Source organism: Dinoponera quadriceps, unplaced genomic scaffold (assembly GCF_001313825.1).
Source record: "Dinoponera quadriceps isolate SergipeBrazil2010 unplaced genomic scaffold, ASM131382v1 scaffold942, whole genome shotgun sequence".
NCBI classification, from domain to species: domain Eukaryota; kingdom Metazoa; phylum Arthropoda; class Insecta; order Hymenoptera; family Formicidae; genus Dinoponera; species Dinoponera quadriceps.
In genome coordinates this window covers 193,203-219,593 of record NW_014555154.1, presented here as the reverse complement: position 1 = coordinate 219,593, position 26,391 = coordinate 193,203, and the positions used below count along the sequence as shown (strand labels likewise).

Genomic DNA, 26,391 nt, shown 5'->3' with positions numbered 1-26,391 from the left:
GGGGGGGGGGGGGAAGACGCAGTAGCGCGGTGTCTAGTTATATATAATTAATACAGTCATCAAGCTCGCTCGTTCGTTCGCTCGTCGTACGCACGCTCACGCGCGCGTTCGCTGCGTCGCGCTGCAACGAGCGAGCCGGCGCGTTTTATAGCTGCGAACGTGCGCGGGAAGGAGCGACGAGGGGGGCGAGAGAAAGAGGAAATCGACGATGAGGACGACGAGCGCGGGCAGACCGACGAGATAAGGAGGTGGGGGATCGAGATACGTGTCTCTCGACATGTTTTTATCCGGCGTGAAGCTGTCACGGGGTTTTATGTGTTTATTTATCTCTCCTCTCGCGCGCACACCGTGGAGTTACACATCGGCCGGGTACAGCCACACACACACATGCACGCGTGGCCCGTGGTGAAGAGAGCCTGTCGGAGGCTCCCGCCGATCGCAGCGTCGTTCTCTCCTTTAACCCCTTCGTCGTATCCTCTCCATCCCTCCCCCTCCCGCTTCGCTCCCTCGAGATCTGCTGCCGCTTCCTTTTTTCCCCGGCAAAAAGTTCGCGACAACCGGTCCTCCGGCGGACGCCGTCGGGTGTCGCCGTAAAATCCACAAAAAGCTCCCGGTATCTCCCTAATTATACGTCCTCCCCGTCCCACATTGTGCGGCGAGGGTAAGCGTGAGGCGACGTTTGAAACTCGATAAGCGCGACGATACGTCTCATCGACCGGTCGCGGGCCGATTAATCTCACGCGCGACGCGCGGTTCTGTATATCTTTTCATAATTGTTGCACTCGCGGGCGCAAATCGGTGTACGCGAGACTCTTGTTTTTTCTCGTTCCCGCAATTAATGGATATTGCGTTCCCGAGGAATGGCGGGATGAATCGAAGGGGGTTCCCTTCACGACCGTAGAGAGCGCTTACATGCGCACTTAACTCACCCGCTCGTCTCCTCTCGCACTCCCGCTTTGTCGCGCGAGCCCTCTCGCCCTTTCTCTTTCTCTTTCTCTTCCTCCTTCCTATTCCGTCGTCCTTATCTCCGTATATTCGTATCACCGTGACGGGTAATCGTTATTACGATTATTAAGCGTAAACCTCAAGCCCATCGTGCCGCTCGTTATTTCCTATCGCGCGGACGAAGAGAGATCCTCGCGCCTTCCGTCGCGTGCGGCTACGTTTTATTATCCGACCGTCGAGATCGTCGAAACGGTCCGCTCGTAAAAAAATACGAAGGCAGGGGCAAGAGGGAGAAAGTGAGGAAGGTGAAAGAGAAAGAGAAAGAGAGAGAGAAAGAGTGAAAACCCCCTTCCCTTATGGGAGATTTAATAGTCGATCGACGAAATTATACAGCCCCGAAAACGTAAACTTCACCGCGGGCGTGACATTAACACGTGTCCCCGGATTTCCTGAGCGCCATTCAGGGCGCGTGTTACAGATTTAATTGCCCGTCGTTCAGCTCGATATGCGCGATACGAGCGACAAGAAAATTACCATTTCGGTAAAAGTGACGATGTGCGCCACCTCATCTCGTGAGACTCTCTCTCTCTCTCTCTCTCTCTCTCTCTCCCTCTCGACGTGCGGTACTCGTCGAAATCGGTTATTGAAGTTGATGTGTATCTGAGTCGATCTCGTGTATCCGAGTTGTTGTTTTTCTTTCCACGAACCGAACGAACATCGAGAGACGCCACATTCCTTGGAAATAATCCCTGGTATTTATCCGCGTTGATGGAAAATTTTTGTTTTTTCAATAACAGCTATAATTTCCCAACCGTCGCGAATAAACATGTTTAATTAGTTAATTCTCAGCCGGATATCGGCTGTTCCAGTTTCACGCGATTAATATGTATTTCCTATTATGGAAACGAGGAAAGAGAGAGAGAGAGAGAGAGAGAGAAGGTCCTCGTGCGCGGCTTTCGAAGGCATAATGACTCATTGAGCGCCCGCCGGCGGCGGGATTCTACTAGAAGAGCACGTTAATAAAGTTACTTGGAATACGATAAACGGCGCATAATAATGCATTGACGGCGCGCGGATCCGAGCGGAGATCGAAGACGCGCCGATGCGCGGGCACGGTTTGCGGGCGCTTAATTAATAGTATCGATCTCGATCGACGATCTCTAGGAGCCTGCGGCCGCGGTGTGTGTGTGTGTGTATGGAAGCGTGCACAAATGATGCGTGTGGGTGCGCGTGTCCGTGTATATTATGTATATTATATCTTGCGTAAGTCGCCGCTCTAATTTCCAGTCGGAGAGACACGCGAAATTACACGCTCGGTGCAGCGCGGGAAGGCGGATTTTTGCGCGCTTAGAACGGGGCCAGGGGGAGGGGGGGGGGCGTCAAATTTACCCGAGCGGGAATCATTATGATCGATACTCTCGCCGATGTTGAGATATGTACCGGGGGCGTGCGACACGGGCCGGCAATTACCCGGCCGGTTCTTTTTCACGGAGCGCAATCGAACGCAGCAGAACGTAATACACGGCTTGTTTTACGCTCGGCAGGTGATCTATCGCAAATGAGAGATCATTACGAGGCCGAACGGGCCGTTTAACGCGTCCCGATTGCGCCTCGATTAAGGTGTCGATGATAAGTCGCGCACGACGTCTTCATGTTTTTCTGTCATTCGCGCAATTACGCGAGCGTGCTGGGACTACGTTCGCGGTAACGACATGACAACTGGCAAATATATATCGTCGATGCGTAGGGAGGAAGAGAGAAAAAGAAAAAGAGAGAGAGGGGGGAGACAGAGAAAACGTGGGATTTTATTGGGACAACGTGCACGGGCCGAGTCATTGCTCTACGGCGTTTAACTTCACCATTTTTTTTCTTCACGCCGCGCACACGCAGCCATCGAACTCGCGTCGTCGTCTCGTGCCGTGTATCATTAGGATGGAATAATTGCCGCTTACGCAATCGCGGTTTACATTACAAACGTTCGCGTATCGTAATTATAAATCAGACACGGACAGTTTTGTAATGCGCACACGGGCGTCGGTGAATTACGTGTTTCCCAGTCCCGCGTGAATAAGTCGAGATCGCGGCGTTCCCGACGTTCGTTTCCCGCCGATCAGCGATCCCCGGCACTTCGAGCGTGTTAATCATTCGCGACATACGGGATACAATTCGCGCTCTATGCAAATCGCGCCTCTAGCCGCGGCGATATCTGTTACGACGCTCTCTCGCTCTCCCTCGATATCGCCGCCACGAATGAATAGAGGAACTATCGCGACTGCTGATTTATCGAAACGGCGCAATAACGCCGCGATATCCTTTCCGCGACCGGCTCTCAAATTGCAATCCCATCGGGACGTAAAGTTCACTGAGGATTTTATAGGATTTCTTCTTCATGTACTTCCTCCTCTCTCCTCCTTCTCGCCGATCCTCGTTCCTCTTACGAACCCACGATGCTGTGCCCCCCCCCCTCGCGATAAACGCAATTGAACGCGGGCGGCGAGGAGGGGAGAGAAGCGCGAGAACGCGAATAAACGCGACACGTTATCACCTTCTTCGGCTGTCGTGTGTAGATACACTTATGCGAGAATGTATATATCGCTGTATGTACACGTGTGTGTGTATATATATATATAGGCTCCGCCAATGCCTCCGCTTGTTCCTCTCTTTCCTCTTTGTACGCGCACGAATACGGCTGTGCGAGCTGGGCCGAAGGAACGGGGGTCCGGGGACCGTTAGCGACACCTCGTTCTCACACGCACGTGCACCGTGTAAATTTCAGGAAAGATTAAAGGGCCCAGGGGGAGGTTGAAACGAAGAAAGGAAGGTGGGAAGGGGAGAAAGGATCGGTGCACATAAGAGCGGAGGATCGTGCGATCTCGATGCGAATCCTCTCTCCACCCGCTATCGCTCGCGCTTGATTTATCGATTATCGAGGATAAAATGCAAAGACGCACGCGACACGCGGTTAATATTCATATTATCCCGCATTGCTTTGCATACCCATCGGGCGATGATTGTAACTCCGAGCTGCCTCACGACAAGTGGAGCTATTCTTTAGGTCTTAAGTGCGCCTCGCGAGCGGCCTCCTAATCGCTCTCTTTCTCTCTCTCGTGATACGCCCGACGTTAGAAGAACTCTGTGAGGTCATTATTATTTTAATCGCGAGAGTAATTAACAACACTTTGCGGCCCAACGACGACGTAGTATCGACGCGTGAATTTCGCCGTTGCTGTAACGATGTGGCGCGATGTGGGAACATTAACAATAATACGCATCTGTGATTGAAGATAGACGTGTGGAGAAAAGCAAAAGCGAAACGTGCTTAGCAACGTTGAAAACGATCGTAAACATGAGGAAATAATCGCAGTCAGGCGTTTATAAAGTGACGAGATATAATTATGGATGACGTATTGCATGAAAGCGCGAAAATATCAATCGTTAGAATCATGAGATAGAGATTTCTTTTTCTATCAGACGATCATATTATTGCATATTTGTAAGATTAATATACAACATTTCTTACGGTCAGTTATAATAGATAATATGCAAAGTAAAGTCTAGAATTTAATTTATTACGTAGAAATCTTGGAAAGTGATATTTATAATCAATGTACTAAAGTTTGACTCTTCTCCCATACAGTAGAAACATTTCGTACATGTGTTAAAGTCGGCGATCGATCAATTCTGTTGAATTAATCTTCGATCAGATGTAAACCATGACAATGGAACCTGGCATAAGTGCGCGAGGTAGATAAAAATTCGAGTGATTTCGCTCGCCCGAAGAATGTCGCGGTCATCGCGGAAGGAAACGGAGCTTTTTGCGGCGCGACAAGCCGTGAGAACTCGGAGTACTCCCGGCGTCGCGCACCCCGCTTGAATCGCGGCAAAAAAGCTCTTTCCCGGGGTCTCTCCCGTTCGTCCGCGGAGACGTTTCCAGCGACGAGCGAAGAGAGACATTAAAATCGCCATGCGAGTCGAGGCGAAGGCATGAAAAAAAAATCAGCGCGACGAAGGGACGAGAGACGAGAGACGAGAGGAGAGAGTGGAGTAAAATGATGATGAGGAGGAGGAGGAGGAGGAGGAAGAGGAGGAGGAGGACCACGCGCACATATGGCGGGAAGTTGTCGTTGATATCTTCTTGCCACGATGACGAACACTCACGAGGAAGGGTTCAATGAATCTGTCCCGGGCTCGTATTTTTGCGCGCCGCGAAAGCGCCGGGCGCGACACCGGCCGGTCGGTCTTAAAAATAATCACGGTTCATCTGGCGACGTGATAAGCAGCCGCGGTCGAAATAGCTGCCGCTCCGAAAAATCCGTTCGACCATCTCCCTGCACGATCACGAACATCCTTGAGTGAGACGGTATGACCGTCCTCTTATCGATCACGACGTGTTCGACGATGCTCTCGTGTCTACGCGAACTCCGTGGTTCCCGACGATCGAATCGGCTACCTCCGAGGTTAAATTCAATGTACTGCTGACCGCTAACCTCGTCACACTGGAGGTTTCACTTGTCACTCGCCGGACGAAGCGGTAAATTAAGGCCTTTGTATCGCGCAGTTCGTCAAACTCATGGGAGAGACTTCGAAGTGTCCGTCTCTCCGGTTAAGATAGATCGAAATCAGCAATTTATCCGCCAAGTGGATTAATGTCCGTCTCCAGTTTAATTCATCTTCTCAATTATCCAGATCTCACCCTTAATTTTGCTCAATTTCAGTCTCGCCCGAGAGATCGCAAAATTCAGTCCGTCCCTTTTCGTTTTACGCATTCTAACTTATCAACTTATACATATTTCACAAAAGAGAGAGAGAGAGGGAGAGAGAGAGATAAAAATATACATTACCTTGTGCGGCGTTGAGAAAGAGATTCGCGGCGACCGGCGAGAGGATCATCGCGATCGCCGTTATCAGCAGCAGCGTTAAGCCGCGCATTTTATCAGCGCGCGTGCGGGACACCCCTTTGCTCCGAACCCTCCGTGGACGACAGGTACTCGCGCGCCGCGAGTTCTCACCTCATCTCACTGTCGTACGCGCGCACGCACGCACGCACGCACGCACGCACGCATGCACGCATACACGCACGATCGACGTACGTACGTACGTACGTACGTACGCACGCGTGTTCTACGCAAAAGAAGAAAAAAGAATAGAGAGAAGAGGAGAAAGAGAGAAAAGGAGGAAGAGGAGGAGGAGGAGAAGAAGAAGGAAAAAAAAGATGTCACAGGCTCACGGACGCGGAGGCCTCACATGACGGGGAGACGCGCGCGAAGCACTCGCAGGGAACCGAGGTGTGCACTCGAGCGCAGCTCGCGAGCGACTGAGCTTTTCGTGGCACTTACGAGCCGAGTGAGCTTTTTACTGACTGAGTGGGTGAGAGGAAGAAATGAGGAGAGCCGGGGCCCCGTCGAGTCGGGGGCCGGTTGGGGCGACGTAGGGCGAGAGCGCGAGAGTGCGAAAGAATGAGAGAGAGAGAGAGAGAGAGAAGGAGACGGCGAAGTCGCATGTGGGTGGGAAGAAACGCGTGGCGTGCGGTTGTCACGCGGTGCAACCGCTATTGTGACATCTTCGACCGTATATACCCACACGCATCCCCGGCATTTTTCCCCGTCCTTATGTCTCCCGACGTTGCTCCCTCCTCTTCCTCCTCCTCCTCGTCAATGCAACCTGTAACCGCGTCGTGGCGATCCTTTGTTACGCGCGTAAGTAGCGCGAAATTCGACGTCTTGAAACTCTCGAGCGCGAAATATTTTCCCGCGCGGGTGCTCTTGGAGAAATTTCGAACGATCGGGAAAAATTACGTTGGCTCGTGAGTCGCCATGATTTCAGGGGGCAAACGTCCAAAGCCGCTCTTTCTTCCGCGGTGGAACGAGCGGTTCGGTTTATTTTCGCAGCAATGTCGTCGGAGTGAGTTTCTGGGCGTCAAATCATTTTCCGTCTCGATAACTATGCTCCGATAATATTAACATAAGCCGCGTAGGCGAGCGGCTTTGCGCAATCGCGTTACATTAGACACAGGACACGTTGCACATTGCTGTCGTTTTGCCCGTGGACACTTGTTCGGAGAGTTTCTCCAGAGCGCTAGTCGGAATTCTCGAATTGCACGCATGAGAACACGAAGAGCGAGGAGAGACGAGTCGGAGGAGGAGGACGAGCGTAATGGACCACTTGACCGTACATTCGACTCTCCGGCTGCCGTATCTCTTCGAGTACTCCGTCGTTCGACGCAGGTCAGACGAAAATCAGTCCGCGTCCATAAATCTAGCCTTCTTTGCGGCCCATTGGCTTCGAGTGGTACCGTGTTCTCAGAAGGAGGAAAAGCCGATAACCCTGGGGACGTGCTTCCGTCGATAATGCCGCGATATCGAGCACTCTCCGAAACACTTCTGATAACCGTGTCGATACCCCGTAGCGTCGACGTAACGTACTTATTATGCGCGCATGATCCCCGTGATTAAACACTATAAGTATGACACACGCTCGACTCGCAAGACAGACACGCATATTGTCGTGAAATAAGATTTTACACGACCGAACCCTCGCGGCCGACGCAGCGTTACTGATAATTGCATCGCGTTGCGCCAAGTTGGCTGTAATTAAGCGGCGATTAAGGGGATGCCAAAGCCGACGAACGAACTCGATAATCGTCGATAACGTCGAGGCGATTTTCAAGATGTTATGTTTGCATAAACACTAACACGATCGCGTTATCTTTTTGTATTTCTTGTATATGGAAATCTTACGTAAGTGCGTATAAGTGTGATATAAATAATGTAAACGCGACAAATGTACTCTGCTCTACTTCATCGTGTCTAATGGAAAATCTAACCAAGATATATACAATTTTTTCTACAAACATTTCGTACTTTTTTAGGCCTCGAAATTTCATTGAAAAAGTATAAAGATGTCCTTTGAAATTTTTCTGAGAGCAGATTTGATACACATTCGGTACAAATTGTAGATAATTTCTGATCAGATAAATATTTACGATAACTAACAGTTGGAGAGTTTAGTAATTTTTAATCGTTCTCATCAGATATTAATGCTCTAATTTATTTTAGCACGTACTGTTACTTTCACTATGTAAAAGTATTTATTATACATAATTCTATACAACCAATAAGACGTAAACTTTGCACAAAAATCAATATTTTGTCAGCAAAATTTTCAGATACAGCATTCCTTTAAGCGTCGAAGCAAAATTATTTCTTTAAGCCTGCCTATTTTCAAGTGGCACGATATTTTTAAAATCGAAGAAAATTCAGTTTCGCGAAGAAAATTCGAGTTTGCGACAAAATGCGGTTTCGCGAGGAAAATTCGATCTCGCAGAGACAATTCGACCTCGCGAAGAAAATTCGATTCTCCGGAAAGAAGTTGACCCTGCGAAAAAAATTTAACTTCGCGGAAACAATTCAGCATCGTGCCGAAAATTCGATTTTGCGACAAAAATTTGGCTTTGCGACAAAATTCTTTTGGTTTTTATTCAGTTTTTGGTAATTTGTTATTCTCCAATTTACTCGCCGCTTGATTTATCACGTAGCCTGTAAATTCGTCTACTCAGGATCACCGATTTTTTTTATCAGTGCTTCAGTGGCCGACGGGTGTTCGAAAACACGTCCGCCGTCATCTCCGGATATTTGATTGACTGATCGGAGTGGATTCTCGGAGCGGCTGTAATTTATTAATTTATTCCGCCGATAAATCGCTTTCAATCCGCACGTGGGCAGCGGACAACCGGTCCCTAGTATAACTCTCTCTCTCTCTCTCTCTCTCCGTCTCTCTGTATCTCTCTCTTTCTCTCTCTTTAATCTCGCGCCTCTCTTCGTCGCTTTCATCCGTCCCTTTAAAAGGGGAAGGCCGTTATTCTACCGCCGATGTAAATAGCGGCGGCGTGGTGTGTCATTTGCGCGCGTTGCACAATTGGTGGATGTTATGCAAACCGAGCTAAAGCACCGGGCACTAATTTTAAATAAATTGAGTTTAAAATGCATAGCTCCTCCCGTCTGACTCTCGATTACGAACGAGACTAATTATCCTCTGTCGATTTCTTCTTCTTCTTTCTTTATTTTATTTTATTTTTTTCTTCACAACGTCGCCCGATTAAACTCATTGCGAGAAAACGTGTCGCAGCGAGATTTCCGCCGCATCTCGCGAATATCGCGCGCGTCGAGCGTTCCTCTACGTGCCGAGCGACGGTCTGGTAATCTTTTTTTCTCGCCTTTCATCAACCCTCCGAGACATCGGAATGGGAATTAATAAAGGCTGAAGTTCAAAGTCCACTCTCTACTCTCGGGCCGAGAGAGTCGCGCAACGAAGCAAAGCGGCAGCCAGTTCCGCGATCGAAGTCCTCTCGACACGTCCGCTATGTTAATCGCGCATGATCGTATAAATATTCAAACGCCGCTGGACCAATGCACGGACCTCCGTGCTACCTCTGCGCTACCGGCGGGCATCTTATCTCGGTACATCTACTGCTACCTGCCGCGCATAGATAATTAACAATGAATAACGACGTACAAATCGGACGGTTCGCTCGCAGCGATCGATGATCGAGACGCGAGGGAATGCAATTCTCCTAGCGAACCAATGATACCCGTGCTCTAAATGAAACCGTCAGCTCGACCGATTGAGCCGTAACAATTAATTACTCGACCGATTAGTACTTTTTATTCGGCGCGTATCCGTGAATCCAGCGCGGCAGCGGTCTCTTAAATCGATGGGAAGAGAAGAATGTATTCCGCTTCGGGAAATTTAACAGACTCTGTTTCGGGGACTCGCCGGGGTCCAGCCGATTTCTGCATACGTTGTTCGCCCGATAGAGCCATTCACGGGGAATCGAGATACATTTCAATTATTCGGATGCACGCCGGTCTTGCCAAAAATCCGCTCGCGAACGGCAATTCCGGAGAAACCAGTTTCGCCGATCGCCGAACGCGATCGACGTCGCCGCAAGTGCATACCGGTTTAACCTCGGGACATCATCGAAGTACCATAAGGATCTTTATTTCCGTACGAACGACGCTCACGAGCCTTTACGTAGCGACTTCGGCCGTAACAAGTCGCTTGCGCATGCAACTGCGCTCCGAAGTGTCTTTTCCTTTTCTAGTTTTATTCTAGGATTTTTCGATTTTTTATAAAGAGCCGATCCACCTCAAGTGGTACAATTATGCATGTTCTGGTTACTCGACCGTTAAAAAAAATCTCAGAACTGGGAAATAATAGAGTTCTGAATTAAAAACCATTGTTTTCACTAAAGTTTAGACTATATTTTTAACTACAATTCTAATGTATTAATTACCTAATTTCATCTTTTAATAATGGAAAGATTGGTTGAAGTTGTATCTGTAAAATTATGATTTTTCAGGGTACTTTTATCTCAGTTCGAAGAGAAATCTCAGGTTTCAGTTTTCTTTGGAAGATGCATGTATGCTAGTACTTTATTGCAAAACAAGAGCTGTACTCTGAGATTATTGAGTCGTACTTTTTAAAGACACTTTGAAAGTCTTTCCTTTTTAAAACATTTATTTTAGACTTAAATGTCTCTAGTTGGTAAAACAGCAAAAATTTTAATTTTTGGTTAAAGTCAAGGTCTATGTATGGCTAAACTGTCGTAAAAATTTCAAATTTGAGACTCACATAAAATTAAGTAATTTTATGTAAAATGTAAAATTAACTTTAATGACGTATGTATGAATTAGAGAGACTAATAAGAGAGACTATAATTTGTCAAAATTTTACTTCTCCGAAATTTTTATTTTATTATTTGACGCCGTAAGTATGGAATTTCAATATATCGCGTGCATTCCTCGCTTGTCCGCTTTCGTCTCGCTTTCATCTGTCTATTTATTCCATCTAGAGACAAACGGTCTCGATGGAATTCTTTGTATCGGAGCCATCTAATACCAGGAACGGGGCCGCAACGCGGACTTCGAACTCGATTTAACTCGCTCAACTACTCGGAATGGTTATTAATTATCTCCGTGCAGACGTCGGCTAATTGGGCTGCGTCGTATATTCATCTAGCGCGTGGGATGAGCGAGACGCGAATTTTGATTCGCCGCGAATCACGTCGGAATGAAGTCGTTGCCTCGTCGATCATCGATCAAATTCCTCTCACTCGCAAACGGAAGGACGATAAATTATAAATCACTTTTCGAAAGGAGCACGCGCGCAAAAGTTCACGATGCGACCGACTAGCGTGAAAAAGAATTCTCCTTATTCCTTTCCTTTTCTCCTTCATAATTTCGGAAAAAACAAACGGGAAAGCNAAAAAAAAAAAAAAAAAAAGAAAAAAACGAAGCGAAGAATTGAGAGCTCGAATAAATTCCTCTCGATTCGCGCTCGTCTATTTTCCACGGTGGCGGAGGGGAGAAAGCTGTCGACAAGGAGGAAGGACCAAACGGTTCGCTGAACGTTGGTATCTTGCTCCGATCGTTGACTGCATCTCAATGAAGCGACGAGCCGAGGAGCCAGCTCCCGAGGCGCTCGCACGCTGCCCGAAGTAATGCCGTGAGAAATCGAATTTCCCGTGCGAATTTGTCGCGCACGTCGCGTGCGGATCGCGAGCGGAATCGCGGAGCCTGCCTGCGCGTTTGCATTCGCGACGCGCCCCGGCGATGCTCGTTTGCGCCTCGGCGACGCCGCACGCGCGGAAAAATAATGGCACGTCCATCAGGCCGGGCGACGCGCCAACCGCGCGCGCGGTTCACCCGGCGCACGTTCGCGTTGCATTCTGTAATTTGGATAATGCCCACGGCGCGTACCTCTTTGCTTACGCGCCGACCTGTCATTATGGAAAGCCCGGGCGTGGAGAGACAATGCGCGGGCGATTAGAGGAATCGGAACGCGCGATAATGAGCGCGCGCCGCTCCCGGCGACAGGATGACAGCACGCGTTGCGAGACGCACCGTTACGATTATTGTCCCGTCGAGAACATTCGCAGAAAGAGATCGCGATAATATCGCTCGCGCATTCCGCCCGAGCTTTCGTCCATCAAGCGGAATCCGGTGGAGTGATCGATCGTTGGATCCAACCTCGACCGAGCTGGACACAGTCCCAGTCTTCATACAGCTTAGGGTGAGAAACAAGTTTAATTATTTATGTAATCACGTTCTAAACTCCGCAATCTTCACTGATATCGATATCGTAGCTTGATCCACGCTCTCCCATCCAATTGAGTAACTTCGACAAGTTGTTTTCTTTTTTTTACACGCAATTCGATCCATACATTGGAGTTAATCCTGTACAATTTCCTTCCGTCCCCTTAAATACGCACACCGTAATATTTTTTTCCCGTTAACCGAGCGAACGAGTAAATGAATAATTTCCTGTTACATACTTTTCATTTTTCGCTACGTGCCTTGAATTTTTCACATTGACATGCCACACGGGAGACGTAAAAGGAACGTTAAGGCGATGCCGTTGACGATAAGTGCGATAGTACTGTTCGCTCGTAAATATTATTATCGCGAGCGTGGTAGCACGAGAGCGACAGCTTGGCTGCCGGTATCGCGGCGAGTCACCCTCCGCGAGCCACCCTCTGGCGACTCGGAGCATCGTTACCGATAGCGCACTCTCTCCGGAGTAGGTGCTGGTAACGGCGCTGGTGGCGTCGCCGGGGGTGGACGTAGGGGCTCGCGTTGTCGGTGCACGATCAGTGGGTAGACTCTCGCGGGGGTGACAGCACCCTCTCGGCGCAGAGAAGGCAGCCGCACGCACGCACGTACGTACGGTTACGTACGGACGGACGTAGGGACGGGACGACTGCGCCGCTGTCATATGGAGCCGAACGACGGGGTTGCGTGTTAGGCGAATCGGCGGTCCCGCTACCGCGGGACGAGCGCGAGGGCCTACCACGAGGAGAACGCGAATGATCGATCCGACAGTTCGGTGAGTGAGTGAACGCGCGAGCGAGCGAGTGAGCGAGCGAGCGTACGAACGAACGAACGAACGAACGAGCGGACGGACGAGTGACGAGGTGGCGGAAGAGACTGGCGAAGAAGGAAAGAAGGAAGGAAGGAAGTCGGAGACTCGACCAAGTCGCTTGTCCCGATGGGCCTGCTGCAAGTACGCACGTACCGAACTGGCCGGAGAAGCCAGAAATGGGTCAACCCAACCCAGCGGTGGCCGGACGTGCGGCCGTTTTCTCGCGCGAGTCACTCGCTGGCCTAGTTTCATCGGGGACGAGCAAATAAAAAGAGTCGCGACTCACCCCCTTCGACCCTCCGCTCCGCTAGACGGCGGCGGCGGCGGCTACACGCGTGTTGTCGCCGACGTCGACGTGGTGATCTCGCGGTCGTCGTCGTCGTCGACGCGACGCTGCCGATCACTGATCGCTCTCTCTCTCTCTCTCTCTCGCGCGCGCCGGAGAGGAGGAAAGAGTTATGGATTCTCGCGGATTTCCTGCTGGCCTTCGGCTGGCGAGAGTCCATCGATTGACTCGCCACCCCGACGTCGCGATACGGCATTAGACACGGCTGATAGCCGCTCTGCGGGTCGGAACACCGTCGTGAGGTGAGAGAAGCCACATCAGACCACCGAGAGTTCCGTGCAAGTGGGATGATAGTGCTTAGAGACGCGGAGAACGGCCATCCTCTCTGTTCCGGGTCGCGATTCCTCGCCGTTCTCGCCGAGCGCGAGCGACCGCCCGCTCGGAATCAGTTGCAGTGGCACCGTGATCAGATGCTGTAATCGTCGGGACCTGTTCGATTGATCTCAACCAGAAAGAGAGAGAGAAAGAGGAAGGAAGGGGGAGAGCGAGACAGAGAAGGGGAGAGGGACAGAGAGGTAGGATTTTTTCTGTGGGAAACAATTCTCGCCGGCGCAGAGCCGGGACTCGTCGCAGTTACTATGCCGCCGACACGCCATCGTTGTTTCACGGTCGCGGCAAGGGATGCACTCGATCGCGCTCTCCCCAGAGAAATGAGAAATGTCGTCGGGAAATGGGACGACGTCGCGACGGCGAAATTGCCCAGGTGTTCGTTCGCGGCGGCCGTGTTCGGTGAAAATTAAAAAGCACCCGGCGAGACGGAGACGCGTTGTTGAAAATCGCACCGGCCGTTCGCGATAATCGCAGCTCCAATCGCAACTCGACGCGCTCCTCCCCCGTCTTTTCGTAATTAACGCAAAAATTGAATTGAATCCAAGTCCAAGCGTGCGTGTTGCATCGGCGATGTGTGTGCGAAGGGAAGTTTAATCGATCGCCGAGTCTCTTTGTTAAACGCACGAGCGCGATTTGACGTCGCTTCTCCGGCCGGCGCCGAAAGACGCGAGAATGAAAGATCGCGAGCTTCACACTCGCGGCGATGCAACCGCACCGCACCGGAGGTCGAATATCGATCGCCGGAAGGAGCTAATCGAAATCGCGCGCATTACCGTCGAATTATTCCTCGTAAAGTGTCAACTCGTGACTATAGCACACACAGTGTAGCGGGTCTGAAATAATCAGAAGCCGCGACCTCACCCTCGTTCCACTATCGTCGCGCCGGTCGTTCGATCTCGCAGATAGAAGTGCCTCTCAGACCGGAAACATCTCCTATCTGTGACTTATCGTTCGCGCGAGGCAAGCTTCCGACGATACGAGGAGCAATGAAGTAAACAGATAAGGCCTAGTGGAGAGCCACGAAAGAAGTAATTATGATGAAATAGTCTTAAATCATTGGTAGATATTCTCACGTATACACTGTAAATCCAAGTGTGTTATTTTTACATAAACGTCGGAAAATGACACATTTGACTGAAGCTATTTTTACATGTTTTTTTGCAGATTTAGCTTACGTCATTTAAAACATTTAATCATTAAATGGCATGATTTAAAACGGCATGAAATGTAAGAAATGTGTAAGACGAGTTTTAGCTAAAGGATTTGTCGTGTAAGCAAGAATGTTGCAATATTCTCAGAAGATTTTTAGTCTTGAATTGAATTCAAGTAATACTTGCATCAATACAAATTCAATCAAATGAAGACTAAAAACCTTCTGGGCTTATAATATTCTTGTTTATATACGAGAATATCTATTCTTGATTTAAGTCTTCTTTTCTGTGCAGCAATTAATTCATTCTTAATGAAGTACAGTTAGAATAATAAGAGTTGCATCACTTCTTTTTCCGATGAGTTTTACAACGCTTTCAAAGTCCAATAGGAGAATTCGTTTTTTAGCAATTCTTAAGAAATATATTTTCCTTTTGGATACGAAGTGCGTTGCGAGACTCAACGAGAAATAGTGTTGCAACTTTTATTATGCTGTACAAGTACGTACGACTGTACAAGTACGTTAATCGCGGGTACGATACGTTCATACAATACATGCGATGCAATATTAAACATCAATATTATGAATATTAACATCGTGGTTTCCACTCGTAAATGTAATGTTAGATTCAGGATTAATTATAAATTATAAATGAGGACCATAACATGTGTGTGTGTGTGTGCGATAATAATGATCGTTACTTGCACTTCTACCGAGATAATCATTAGTAATATGATAAATTCGATGAATTAAAGAGATGCTAAAGTCTATGACGAAGTCGATAACATAGAGGCGATCCTCATAACATTATATTACATTAACACGATTACGTTACTTTTTCGTATTTTTTATATTGTCAGTCAGAAAAACGTTGCAATACTTTTTTTACAAGTTTCGGAACGCACGCATCCCATAATGTTCCATGCGTCCCAAATATATAACAATAAATAATAATTAACAAGTAAGTGATGACACAAAACATATATAATTGATTTTAAATAGTAAGAATAGTAGAAATGTAAATGCGATGTAAATGTGAATGCAATGAATGTGCACTATTCTGTTTTACCATATATAACGGAAAATCTAACCAAGATGTGTGAGAATTTGTCCGCAAACTTTTCCGTATCTTTTAGGTCTCTAAATTTTATTGAAAAGGTATAAAGATAAAAAAATAACAATGTTCTTTAAAATCTTCCTAATTGGAGTGTTGACATATTCGGTAGCTGCAGAATTTCTGTATCCGGTAAATATTCACGCTGACAGCTAAAGAGATGTCACTTAAAAATTTCGCATTCATATTCTATGTCGCACTTATACTTACGTAAGATCTGCATGTACAAAATACAGATGTACAGATGCAGATATACACGTAGATATGACGTACAGAGTACAAAAAGAGCAATGCAATCGGTGTTTATGTAACATAATATTTGGAGGATCGCTTCTATATTATCGACGCTTATCAAATTCGCCATCGGCTTTGGCGTTTCCTTCGATGCTGTCGCACGGTAAATGTTGATAAACGATATTTAAGCCGGGGGATTACGTTACTCGTTACGTCCTCGGCATTATTTAACCCCCGGAAGCTCCGAATTAATTCCCGCCTACTCACGTCCTCGAGGAGAGCGCGGGCGCGCGAAACCGCTCGGTGCTAAATACGGCGCGCGGAGTTCTCCGGTATCCGGTGATCGCTGCTTTCTTCTTTTAACGCGGTGCGATGAAATGTTCTGACGAAGGATCGGCAAGGCTATCCCGGACACGTTCTGGAAAATGGCGTCCAGCAAACCGCCGGAGATGAACTACACGTGTGAGATCTGCGGCCTGGAGGGCTTCAACGACGAGGAGATGCGGTCGCACATGGTGCTGTATCATCTGCAGGGCGCCGCCAACTGTCCCTTCTGCGACCTGGGCGAGATTTCGCCCACGGAGATGCTGGTGCACGTCAACAGCGCTCACCTGGATTACCTGACCCCGAGGTACGTTCGACGCGACGACAGCCTGTTCTCCCGGGTCCGTGTTTTACATTTTCGCGCATATTTACCTATTTACAAAATAATAACGGGAGAGAGTACGGTGAAAGTAAAATCGCTTTGATTCTTCTTGCTTCGTCTAACTTATTCTGTTTTCTCTCGTCATGACCAAGAATAGATGAAATTGAATAGCTGAATTTCTTTCTTTATAACATAATATAAAAATGTGAATGTGGAACAGAAGGATGGATAGGGCCATAATAATGGGGAAGAGCCCCAGTTTTTTCTAGTGCCATAAACGCAAACGAAGCAATCAGTTTGTTTATGTCTTAGTTAACATTTACTTAAACGGAAAAAGACGATGTTACAGTCGCATTTTTTTATGCACATCATTCGTACGATTTGAACTGAGACGTTCGTGTCGTCAGCTGAATACGAGTTTTTTATTTTATGTAACCTGATACCTCCGAGAGACATTTACTTTTGACATTTTCCTTGTACCTGCATTTGGACTTTGCTCATTTTTATTAATAAGAGTCTGAATAAGACTGAAATCTAGAACTTACGACTATAACATCGTCTATTTCCGTTTAAATAAATGTTAACTAAGAACTATAGTGATTGCTTTGTTTGCGTTTTATGGCACTAGAAGAACTGTGCTTTGGCTCTCATTGATTCTATCTATCCTTCTATTGATTTGATATGAAAAAGCTTTTTTCAGCTTATATTTTTTCGTAAATTACAATGTTAACAATATTAAACGCGGACGCGCAATGGGCGTAAAATAGTCACCAAGATCAACCGGTGAATGTATAATCGCTTTTCATCTCTGATATGCGTGCAGAAATACTTTTTTATTCATTCGTTTGCAATTTTATTATTTATCGATGCAACGTGTGTCGTACGGCTGCAGCTGCAGATATTCAATGTACATTCACAGTGTAGAATTGGCGGCTGTAGATTAACCGGCAATTGCCGGACGCCAGTAAATTACCGGTAACTTTACCGACGTGCCGTTTAATTTCACGACCGGTGAGTCAGGATACGCTGCACTGACGAACGGTCTAAATCAGGATAACGCCGTGAACTTCAAGATTGCGCCCACAAGATTGCGGATTTGCTATCAATTATGTTATTTAATGTTACAAAGTCGCGTTACGAACGGCGTTTTGTAGACAATTTTTCTGTTGCGCTGCACCACACAGTTTTTTCGGTGCTTTAAATGAAAAGAGATCTTTATTTTCTTCTTACTTAAGATTTCGAGCAAGAAGATTCGCCTCTTATTCATTTTCGTTTTATTTCACTAGTATTATAATATTTTCGCAAAACATGTTCGTGAATTCATCAAAATTTAAGATAGTCGGTCCGTCAAATCATTCTCTTAGGAATCCTTTTAAATTTTATCTGCACATTCTCAGGTAAAACATACAATGACGATGACGTTAAAATGACAAGAAAGCGACTATGAAAACTCATTTTTCGATCATTTTGTTATCAGAATTTTGTCATTCCGAAGTAATTTAGGAGATAATATATCCTTGCTTATATATAAAACAATGATTGCATCCATTAGGATATGTAAGTTTTAAATCGATACTTAATTTTTTTCCGCGTGCGTATACACATATTTAAATATTTATATCACCACCTTATTATCTGTGCGTCTCTATTAGCTCATCTGACGTATAAATAAAGCATTAATAATAAAATTAAAAAAATAAATAACACCTCTCCGTATTTGTAATACTGTGCATATACATTTGTTTTAATTTCGCTTAAAATTAACACTTATATTCAGATAGAGTTAAATAAAGGTATAGGAAAGTATGTTTTTTCAACGAACAAACTTCTACAGCTCCTTAATATTGCCACTAAAAATCCGGCACTCTACGGACCGGCCACCTTAACGTAACGCAACAACATTATAATTCCTCATCTCCGATGAGGACGACACACGCTGGACACAGCTTAACATCGTTCTACGCCTACGCGCGGATTATCGCAGTTCACATGAACATCCAACGCTCGGGTTTAATTTAAAGTGCATGTCACTGCGGTACGAGCGGACTATATATAGTCGATACGCGTCACACCGCACGTGTGTGGCACAGTCCGAGCTGCGTAATTCGGTCCGGAGATCCTCGAGCGGCGGATACGGTCGCGCGCTCATTGTGTGTGTCAATAACAGCTGATTTGGAAAATGGCGGGAAACACCAGGTGGAGCGGCGAGAAAGGCGCGAATGTTTTCCTGACTGGGGAGTAACGCACGCCGGCAAACGCGCGCTCGTTTGCCTGCCTCTTTCATCGCGCCAGCAGCTGCGTGCGCGCTCGTTCGTTAAACGTAAACGCGTCCGATAATCGCTCGTCCGCACCGTCGTGATCGCGTTCATCAGTTTATAGTCACGGTAAAGCTTCTTTTTCGTCCTTCCCTCTTTCCTCCTGGTCGCGTCGTATTCCAGCACCCCGGAGAACGATGTCATGGCATTCATCGACGACGACTCGCTGATGGACGAGCACGGGCGCGACGAGTGCCGAGCAGCTTCGCCGTCGATGTCCCTGCGACCTCCTCACATGCAGAACGGCTGGGGCAGTTCTCCGGCATTGCGTATGAAGCAGCACCAGCAGCAGCAGCAACAACAACAACATAAGCAGCAACAGATTTCGCCGAGAAAGCCGGACGTCCAATTGGCGAATCCCAATGTGAATAATAATAACAACAATAACAACAGTAGCAATGCCAACAATGGTGAGTGATCATTGTTGTTGTTGTTGTTTTGCTCAATGTGACGAACGAAGCATGTGGCTCTGTCTCACACTCTTTCTCTCCTTGTTGTTCAGTGTTGGAGGGCGCAGCTGGCCACGGTTCACCGCTGCGTTCAGGCCTAAATCTACAACTGCGCTCGCACGCTTCCCCAAAACTTCCAGTACAGGAGTGCCCGATGTGCCCCTACAGTTCCGACAGCCCTCTCAGGCTGGAAGAGCATATCAATCGCCAACACTTTGATCTCACCTCGCCGTCCTTCCCACCGGAATCACCGCCGTCACGGGACGGTGTCTTCAACTGCCCACTTTGCGTTACGTCTTTTCCGAATTCTTCTGACCTTGAGTTGCACGTTAATATCGAGCACAAGGATATACTCAGGTATATACCTTGTCTGCATCTTTAAGACGCTGTCAAGGGGCACCGTGATTGCCCAGTAAACATCAACTAACAGTAACATTACAGCAGTGTTGTAATTTCCCACTCGACAATGTTGACTGTCATATACAACGCATGTCATATTGTATTTACATTGTTGAGTGAGAAATTATAACATCGATGCGATGTTCCTGTTAATTGATGTTTACTGGGTGCACAGGGTGATAATCTCGATGAAAAAGTAGTACTGGCAATTAGTATTCAGTACTAAGGGAGCTATCACACCACCTTGAATATCTTCGGGATCTGAGAGTAGAAGGAAAATGTACCCAACAGAAGTTGCAATTGATACTAATAACATTTTGAACATCTTTGCAAACTGCAAACTGTTCGTAATCTTTTTCATCTAATCATTAGTAAAATATTTTTATTTCCCGAAGATACTCAAGATAGTGATAGTTAGCGCCACACCTTATGGTTGAGCGTGACGGGTACCGACTAGCGATAGTTATCTGTATACTTTCAAATAGTTGACATTCGTTGGGATTGATTTGCAGCCCTGCGAACGGAACAGCCTCACAGTCTGATATAGCCACTATCGGTAGCGACACACCCGCCTGCCCGGTGTGTCTTAGTACGTTGTTCAAAAACAATGACGACCTAATGGCACACATCGAAGAGCACTTCAGCAAGAAGAGTACGCCGTCGCCGGTGACGCCGGACGTGTCGACCGATCGGATGCTGGCGAAGGATATGGAGAGAAGGGAGAAGGAGGTGAGGAAACTGCGCGAACAGCGCGAATTCGAAATGCTGAGGGCGCAATACGGTATGGACAATCAGGGTAACTTCCGGGAGCAGAGCGTCACCAATATGCAACGCGCCGTCTACGCGGGCGAGATGACGGTGGCCGACTTCTTCGAGAGGCAGATCGAGCTCCGGGTGGCCGAAAGTAGTGGCATCGACGACGGCAGTTCTTGTACACGCGGTAAATTCACGTATTTCATTATTTACGGGATTATATAGTACCTTTTGATCATCATAATGAAAGAACGGAAGTAATCTACAGAGATATCTTCGGAAATTAATTTATATACAATTTATATACAATAATTAGATACAATTGGCCATAGTTATGCAAAAAGAATCCAACATAGAGTACGTTCCGAAAGGAATGTAGAAAAATTTGATGCATGATTTAAAAAGTATTAAATTGCCTTGAGATTCTTCATAATCGTTCAATAAGTCAAGTATGATCTATTTTATCCTCTTCAATGGTATTCATTGACAAGCTTATTCTTGAAAAAAAATTCCAATTAATAAAAAATAGCACAACTAGTAGGAAATAAAAACTATATTTTAATTAATTTTAGGTGCTCATAAGACTTCTTGGATGTTTTTATTTTGTGTAGAAAGACATATGGACTATCCATTGGTAACGAAATCTCAAAAATCACAATTTCGTAGGTTGTATCCTTCTTGCATAACTATGGCCAATTATGGTCACATTTAAATGCTCCAAGACGAGAGAGAGAGAGAGAGAGAGAGCAAGCACAAATTAAATCCAAGATAACAAAATGACACGCGATACTCTGTTCGATACAATGAGAGTTCGTCCACCTGGAGAAAATAAACGAACTGAAAAGAAACGATTCTCACACGACGCTGTTTCTCTGCGCAGGGCTGGTCCCGAAAGTGCGAGCCGTCAGTCAAGCGTGCAGTAACGTAGTGAACACCTGGATGTGTTCCACCGTGGACCATTACGCGTCGACCTACGGCGACAAGGGCTGGGGTTGCGGTTATAGGAACATGCAGATGCTAATCTCGTCTCTCTTGCAGCACACAGGGTACAACGAGCTAGTTTACAAGGCTTGGAGCTCGGGCGCGGGCGGTAACAGCTCGACGGAGAGCCCGTTGCGCACCTCGATGCCGTCGATCTCCCGACTGCAGAAGATGATCGAGTGGGCGTGGGCACAGGGCTTCGATATCCAAGGTGCCGAGCAGCTCGGCGGTAAACTGGTCAACACCAGGAAGTGGATCGGCGCCACGGAGGTATTCACGCTGCTGTCTAGTTTGAGGATAAAGTAAGTTCCATGATCTCGGCCGGTCGCCAAAGTCATACGACGCATACCGTTTTCCCCGTGTCTGTCTCGCACAGGTGCCAGCTGGTGGACTTCCACAGACCCACCAGCGCAGACGGCGCCCATCCGGAGTTGTTCAACTGGGTCCTGCAGTACTTTCAGAGATGCGACGACTTCAAGCCGCCACTTTACCTTCAGCATCAAGGTAAAGCGGGCCAGTCATTGCCTCTCCGAGCTGTCGTCTTTATCAGTTTAATCCTGGAGTGGTCGCGTACCTAAATGCAACACTAGCGATAGCGAAGTACATTTTAGCGCGCACGGATGAGACATCTGTCATTCGCGCGACCACTGTAGGGCTGACGCAAGAGCGAGCATCGTTACACTCGTCTCCCCGATAAACGATAACGTATCCATCGTTTCGTCCAGGGCACAGCAGAACGATAATGGGGGTGGAACAGCTGAGGGACGGCTCCATAATCATGCTGGTGCTGGATCCCAGTCACAGCCCGGCGCAAATGTCGCATTTCAACAGCACCAGCAGCGCGCCCGGCGCGATGCGACTCGTGCGGAAATCCACCGCGGCTATGAAGGCCAGACAGTACCAAGTGGTCGCCGTTACCGGCACTATGGACGCCGAAGCGCAGTATCAAGTAATAACGCCTTTAAACCGACTCGTTATTTATGGACGAACACTGGCGCTACGCACCAGTTCTATTTTCACGCGCCTCTCTTTCTCTTTCTCGCATTTTCTCTTTTTCAGCAAAGTAAAGTTCTACGATCAATGCGTGTTCCTCAAGACAGGTGAGAGTTGCTGGTACGAGAAGCAAGCGAGCCTCGAAGCGCGAAGACTATAGACTACTGCCTCAAACCGATCTTGTCCGGCATCCTTCGAATTACGTGACCGCGATGTCCTATGTTCTCTACCGCTAGCCGATTTACTCCATTGTAGTAGTTGCAGATAATATTATTTAACAATATATTCTTGCATCTCTCTAGCCGTTAATGGTGGACTGACTCCTTGATAAATCGTTGTGCCCGCGCAATAAGCCGCGCGGCGCGGTCGACAATGCGGAGCTGACTCGCACGGATATCAAAAACCGCTCCTCGACGCGTCGCCGTTCGAGCGATTTTAATGTAATTCGTTTTGATTTCAATGTAAAATTTCTCCCCCTCCGACCCTCGAGAAAAATCCGAGGGAGAGAAGGTCCTTTATATCTCAAAGAGAAGTAAGAAAGTTCGCCTCGTACTTTGCGCCGTATTACGTGTGAATCTCCGAGAATCTTTGAAAGGATCGTCAGTTCTGGAAAATGTGAATGTGTGTGTGTGTGTGTGTGTGTGTGTGCTTGAGAATAAAAATTGTCCGAAGAAGAAAGAAGGGACAACGAGACGGCGGATCCGTGGGGAGGAGGATAGTGTTAAACACGATCGTCATATTTTTCTTGTCCAAAACAAAGGAAAAATGTTCTGCTCAATCTTCATCGCGGCGAACAGGCTGCGCTAACCCTTAGCCGACCAATCGTCTTGCACCGATCGGTTGATCATCATCGAGAAAGTCGTGACAGAGAGCTTGGGGGGATGGAAGAAGAAAGAAAAAAAAAAAAGCGAACTTGGAGACTTTTTCGTAGCTGTGATGCTTGGAAAACTCGGAGACTTTTTCGTAGCTGTGATGCTGTTATCAATTCGACGCTGATTCACTCATACATCCAGATGGACACACTCTTGGAAACGCTCCAGAATCGACGCGCGGTGTTCCCAGTGCACTCGTCTCGTTCTTCACATTCCGCGACTCGCGACGAAGAATACTTCCCGTCAACACGATTGTCGATTTTTAGTCAATATGAAAAGTGCCGAGAGAGCCATACGATATATATAATTACAACAAATTTTATATAACGATACACAAAAGATATTCTTTGACGAATTTTAATTGCTAAAAACGCTTCTATGGGAGTCTGGAGTGTCTGCAAAAGTGACTATGTCGCATTTTCATATATATATATACATATACATATATATGTATACATATATATATATATATATATATATGTGTGTGTGTGTGTATATGTATACAAGCCCACATTATATTGTATACACCAAAGACACATGACACACACAGACAAACATTATACATTTGCACACTCTCTTCGTTATATCGTATTTCACTTGCCCACACATAAAAAGTACAACTACTTTCATACTAATTACAAATATTCTATTTAATTATTCAATCGATTCTAGGCTACACTTATGTCCTAGCTCGTAAGTCCAACGCAATGCTGTGAATGAGAGGATAGATGAAGAAAAAAAAATAAGAAAAATACTACAGTCCATTTACTTGTTATTTATATTATACACTTTACGGTTACGTGATTTAGTAAAATTATTATTATTACTCTCATCATGTTTCTCACACGTATAAATTGTACTGATATATCTCTAAGATCTATTTATTATTATAGTTAAAGATATATTTGCGATCATTCGATGGCGGACGCGACACTCATCCGTATCCGCGTGAACATCGCGTCGTTGTTTTATATAGCTTCGATAATTATGGTGCACCGGTCGAATGTAAGTTTGTCTTTCAGCCCAGTAGGACCACATCGCAATAACGTTACGTCGACTGACGTCGTCAGGAGAACGTCAGAAACGATAAGACGATTATTAATTATAGTACTGGATTTCGCCATATATCGGTTAAGAATCTGTTCATTATTTGGAGTGTTCAGGGAAACCAAGCTGTGGAATTGTTATGCAAGAAGTAAAAACCTTCGCATTAGCCACACATCAAATTAAAATATATGCTTTGTTAGAATTCCCAGTACAGCTTCTTCTTTTCCTCCCCGTCTCACTTCACGAGATCGTTAAGATGGAAAATTAGGATTCGCCAATGGAAAAATAACACGAGAAAATAGTCGCAGAGAAGAGCGAAGAGCAAGATACTCTCTTTCTTAGTCTGTACAAATATAATTGATTGTAACTTTTACTTTTTATTAATAATCAACTCTATCAACGATCTGTTCCACAATCTTCTTGTTACAGATGGAGGAAAAAAAACAAAAATGTTTTCTTATCTAATTTTCTATGAAGTTTATTTACATTTTAAGGAACTCGTTTGATTTCACACAAATAATACTATTTCTACAAAGTCTTTGTAGAAGACTTTCTAAGAGTAAAATAATATATAAAGACATATTATTATACAGAAGCATCAAAACATCCATGACTTGATCACAGCCAAGATTCTCCGCAGATATTGGTCTTCATGGCATAGATCTTTGTGGTAACATAATATCCTTCTTTTTTGCATCATGTCTTATATGTTAAATCCCATAGATCGCATACAGATTTTATGGGCTTCTATAAGGTCGCCGCAATTTTCCTCACCTTTTTCTATGATACTGTAAACAGTAAAAATTAAAATATAACTTAACAATGTTATAACCAATGATGTAACATTTATAAGTTTCACATGTATTTACTACTTGTTGAATTATTCTTTTGTTAGTTCTGTATACAATGCATCAAAGGAAGAAAAACATCTACATGTGCAAATTATTGACCATAACTGTATGTTAAAAAATAAATTTAAAAATAAAAAAAATGGTCATTAATACATATATATTAACTATGGAAATTAAAACTGCGACACACTTCTAACCAATATATTTATATATTTATACGAATACAACTCAAATCTTCTTGTTACAGATGGAAGTTACCCACCATGTATCTCTTGCATTTTTCGTTTCAGGACAAGCGCAGCAAGGTTTCAATTTCTTCTTCTCTTCTTCAGGCTTGCCCTCCACTTTCGTCGGGCTGTTACCCATTTTTAGTAATTATAGTTACACCTGGTTCAAGAAAAACAACGGGAAAATTGCAACAATTGAGACAATGTACGAAATATAACCACAAACCACTGTATGCGCAACAGTACGGCCATCTGTCGGTATCTTTGATGTAACATTCGGTCACATTCTAAACTAATTAGCTGATAGTAAGTCAGAAAGACGCCACCTAGCTGAGCAGTTCGGATGCGTGTTTCAAGAAAGAACGGAGCAGAACTTTTGTCAATTGGTACGATGACGAGATGCTTTTCAAATAGTTCAGTACAGAACGATTCTTCACAAGGGAGAACTATATAAGGTATAAATCATCAATTTGACTGAAATTTTCACGTAGATAAAAATAGGAGAGTACAATGTCGATGTTGTTGTGTGAGAACTTTTAAATCGCTTTGATTTTATTCCGAGCGAAATTTGCGAATTTTATCTTCACTGTCGCGAAATTAAAGATTCTTTAGAATAAAGAGATACAGTTACAAAATTTACATGAAATAGTACAAAACGATGCAATTTGATTCCTTGCGGATTATTAGATATGCTGATATGCGAAATAGATAATTTATTTAAATTAAACGCGTAGATAATTGCGTATATAAAAAACAAAAAGGTACGGTGTCGACGTTAATGAGAACTTTTAAATCGCTTTGATTTCTGAACAAAATTTGC

The 26,391-nt window shown here is 45.9% G+C and overlaps 3 protein-coding genes across 7 annotated transcripts in view; 1 reads left to right on the top strand and 2 right to left on the bottom strand.

The window, feature by feature from the left end:
* LOC106743131 (reversion-inducing cysteine-rich protein with Kazal motifs) overlaps window positions 1-6,035 on the bottom strand; it is a 23,111-nt gene extending 17,076 nt beyond the window's left edge. Inside the window, exon 1 of the mRNA XM_014616669.1 lies at window positions 5,787-6,035. Coding sequence (XP_014472155.1) covers window positions 5,787-5,874 — 88 coding nt within the window. The 5' untranslated portion in view covers window positions 5,875-6,035. The remainder of the gene's footprint in view (window positions 1-5,786) is intronic.
* The window catches only part of LOC106743132 (zinc finger with UFM1-specific peptidase domain protein-like), a 34,639-nt gene extending 11,756 nt beyond the window's left edge, over window positions 1-22,883 (top strand). Inside the window, exons 1-9 of one of the 5 annotated variants that reach the window (XM_014616674.1) lie at window positions 12,613-12,828; window positions 16,430-16,669; window positions 19,123-19,409; window positions 19,502-19,805; window positions 20,360-20,787; window positions 21,481-21,883; window positions 21,958-22,085; window positions 22,307-22,530; window positions 22,641-22,883. In XM_014616674.1, the coding sequence (XP_014472160.1) occupies window positions 12,809-12,828; window positions 16,430-16,669; window positions 19,123-19,409; window positions 19,502-19,805; window positions 20,360-20,787; window positions 21,481-21,883; window positions 21,958-22,085; window positions 22,307-22,530; window positions 22,641-22,685 (2,079 nt within the window). In that variant the 5' untranslated portion in view covers window positions 12,613-12,808 and the 3' untranslated portion in view covers window positions 22,686-22,883. Of the gene's footprint in view, window positions 1-12,612; window positions 13,726-16,429; window positions 16,670-19,122; window positions 19,410-19,501; window positions 19,806-20,359; window positions 20,788-21,480; window positions 21,884-21,957; window positions 22,086-22,306 lie in introns of those variants that run through there. The other 4 variants (XM_014616673.1, XM_014616671.1, XM_014616672.1 and 1 more) reach the window with 4 other exon arrangements.
* Window positions 22,884-24,955: 2,072 nt separating this feature from the next.
* Window positions 24,956-25,811, bottom strand: LOC106743124 (cytochrome c oxidase copper chaperone). The gene is made up of 2 exons (XM_014616660.1): window positions 25,607-25,811; window positions 24,956-25,281 (listed from the first exon to the last, which is right to left on the bottom strand). The coding sequence occupies exons 1-2, from the start codon at window positions 25,708-25,710 to the stop codon at window positions 25,197-25,199; spliced, it is 189 nt and encodes a 62-aa protein (XP_014472146.1). The 5' UTR covers window positions 25,711-25,811; the 3' UTR covers window positions 24,956-25,196.
* Between the last annotated feature and the right edge of the window lie 580 nt (window positions 25,812-26,391).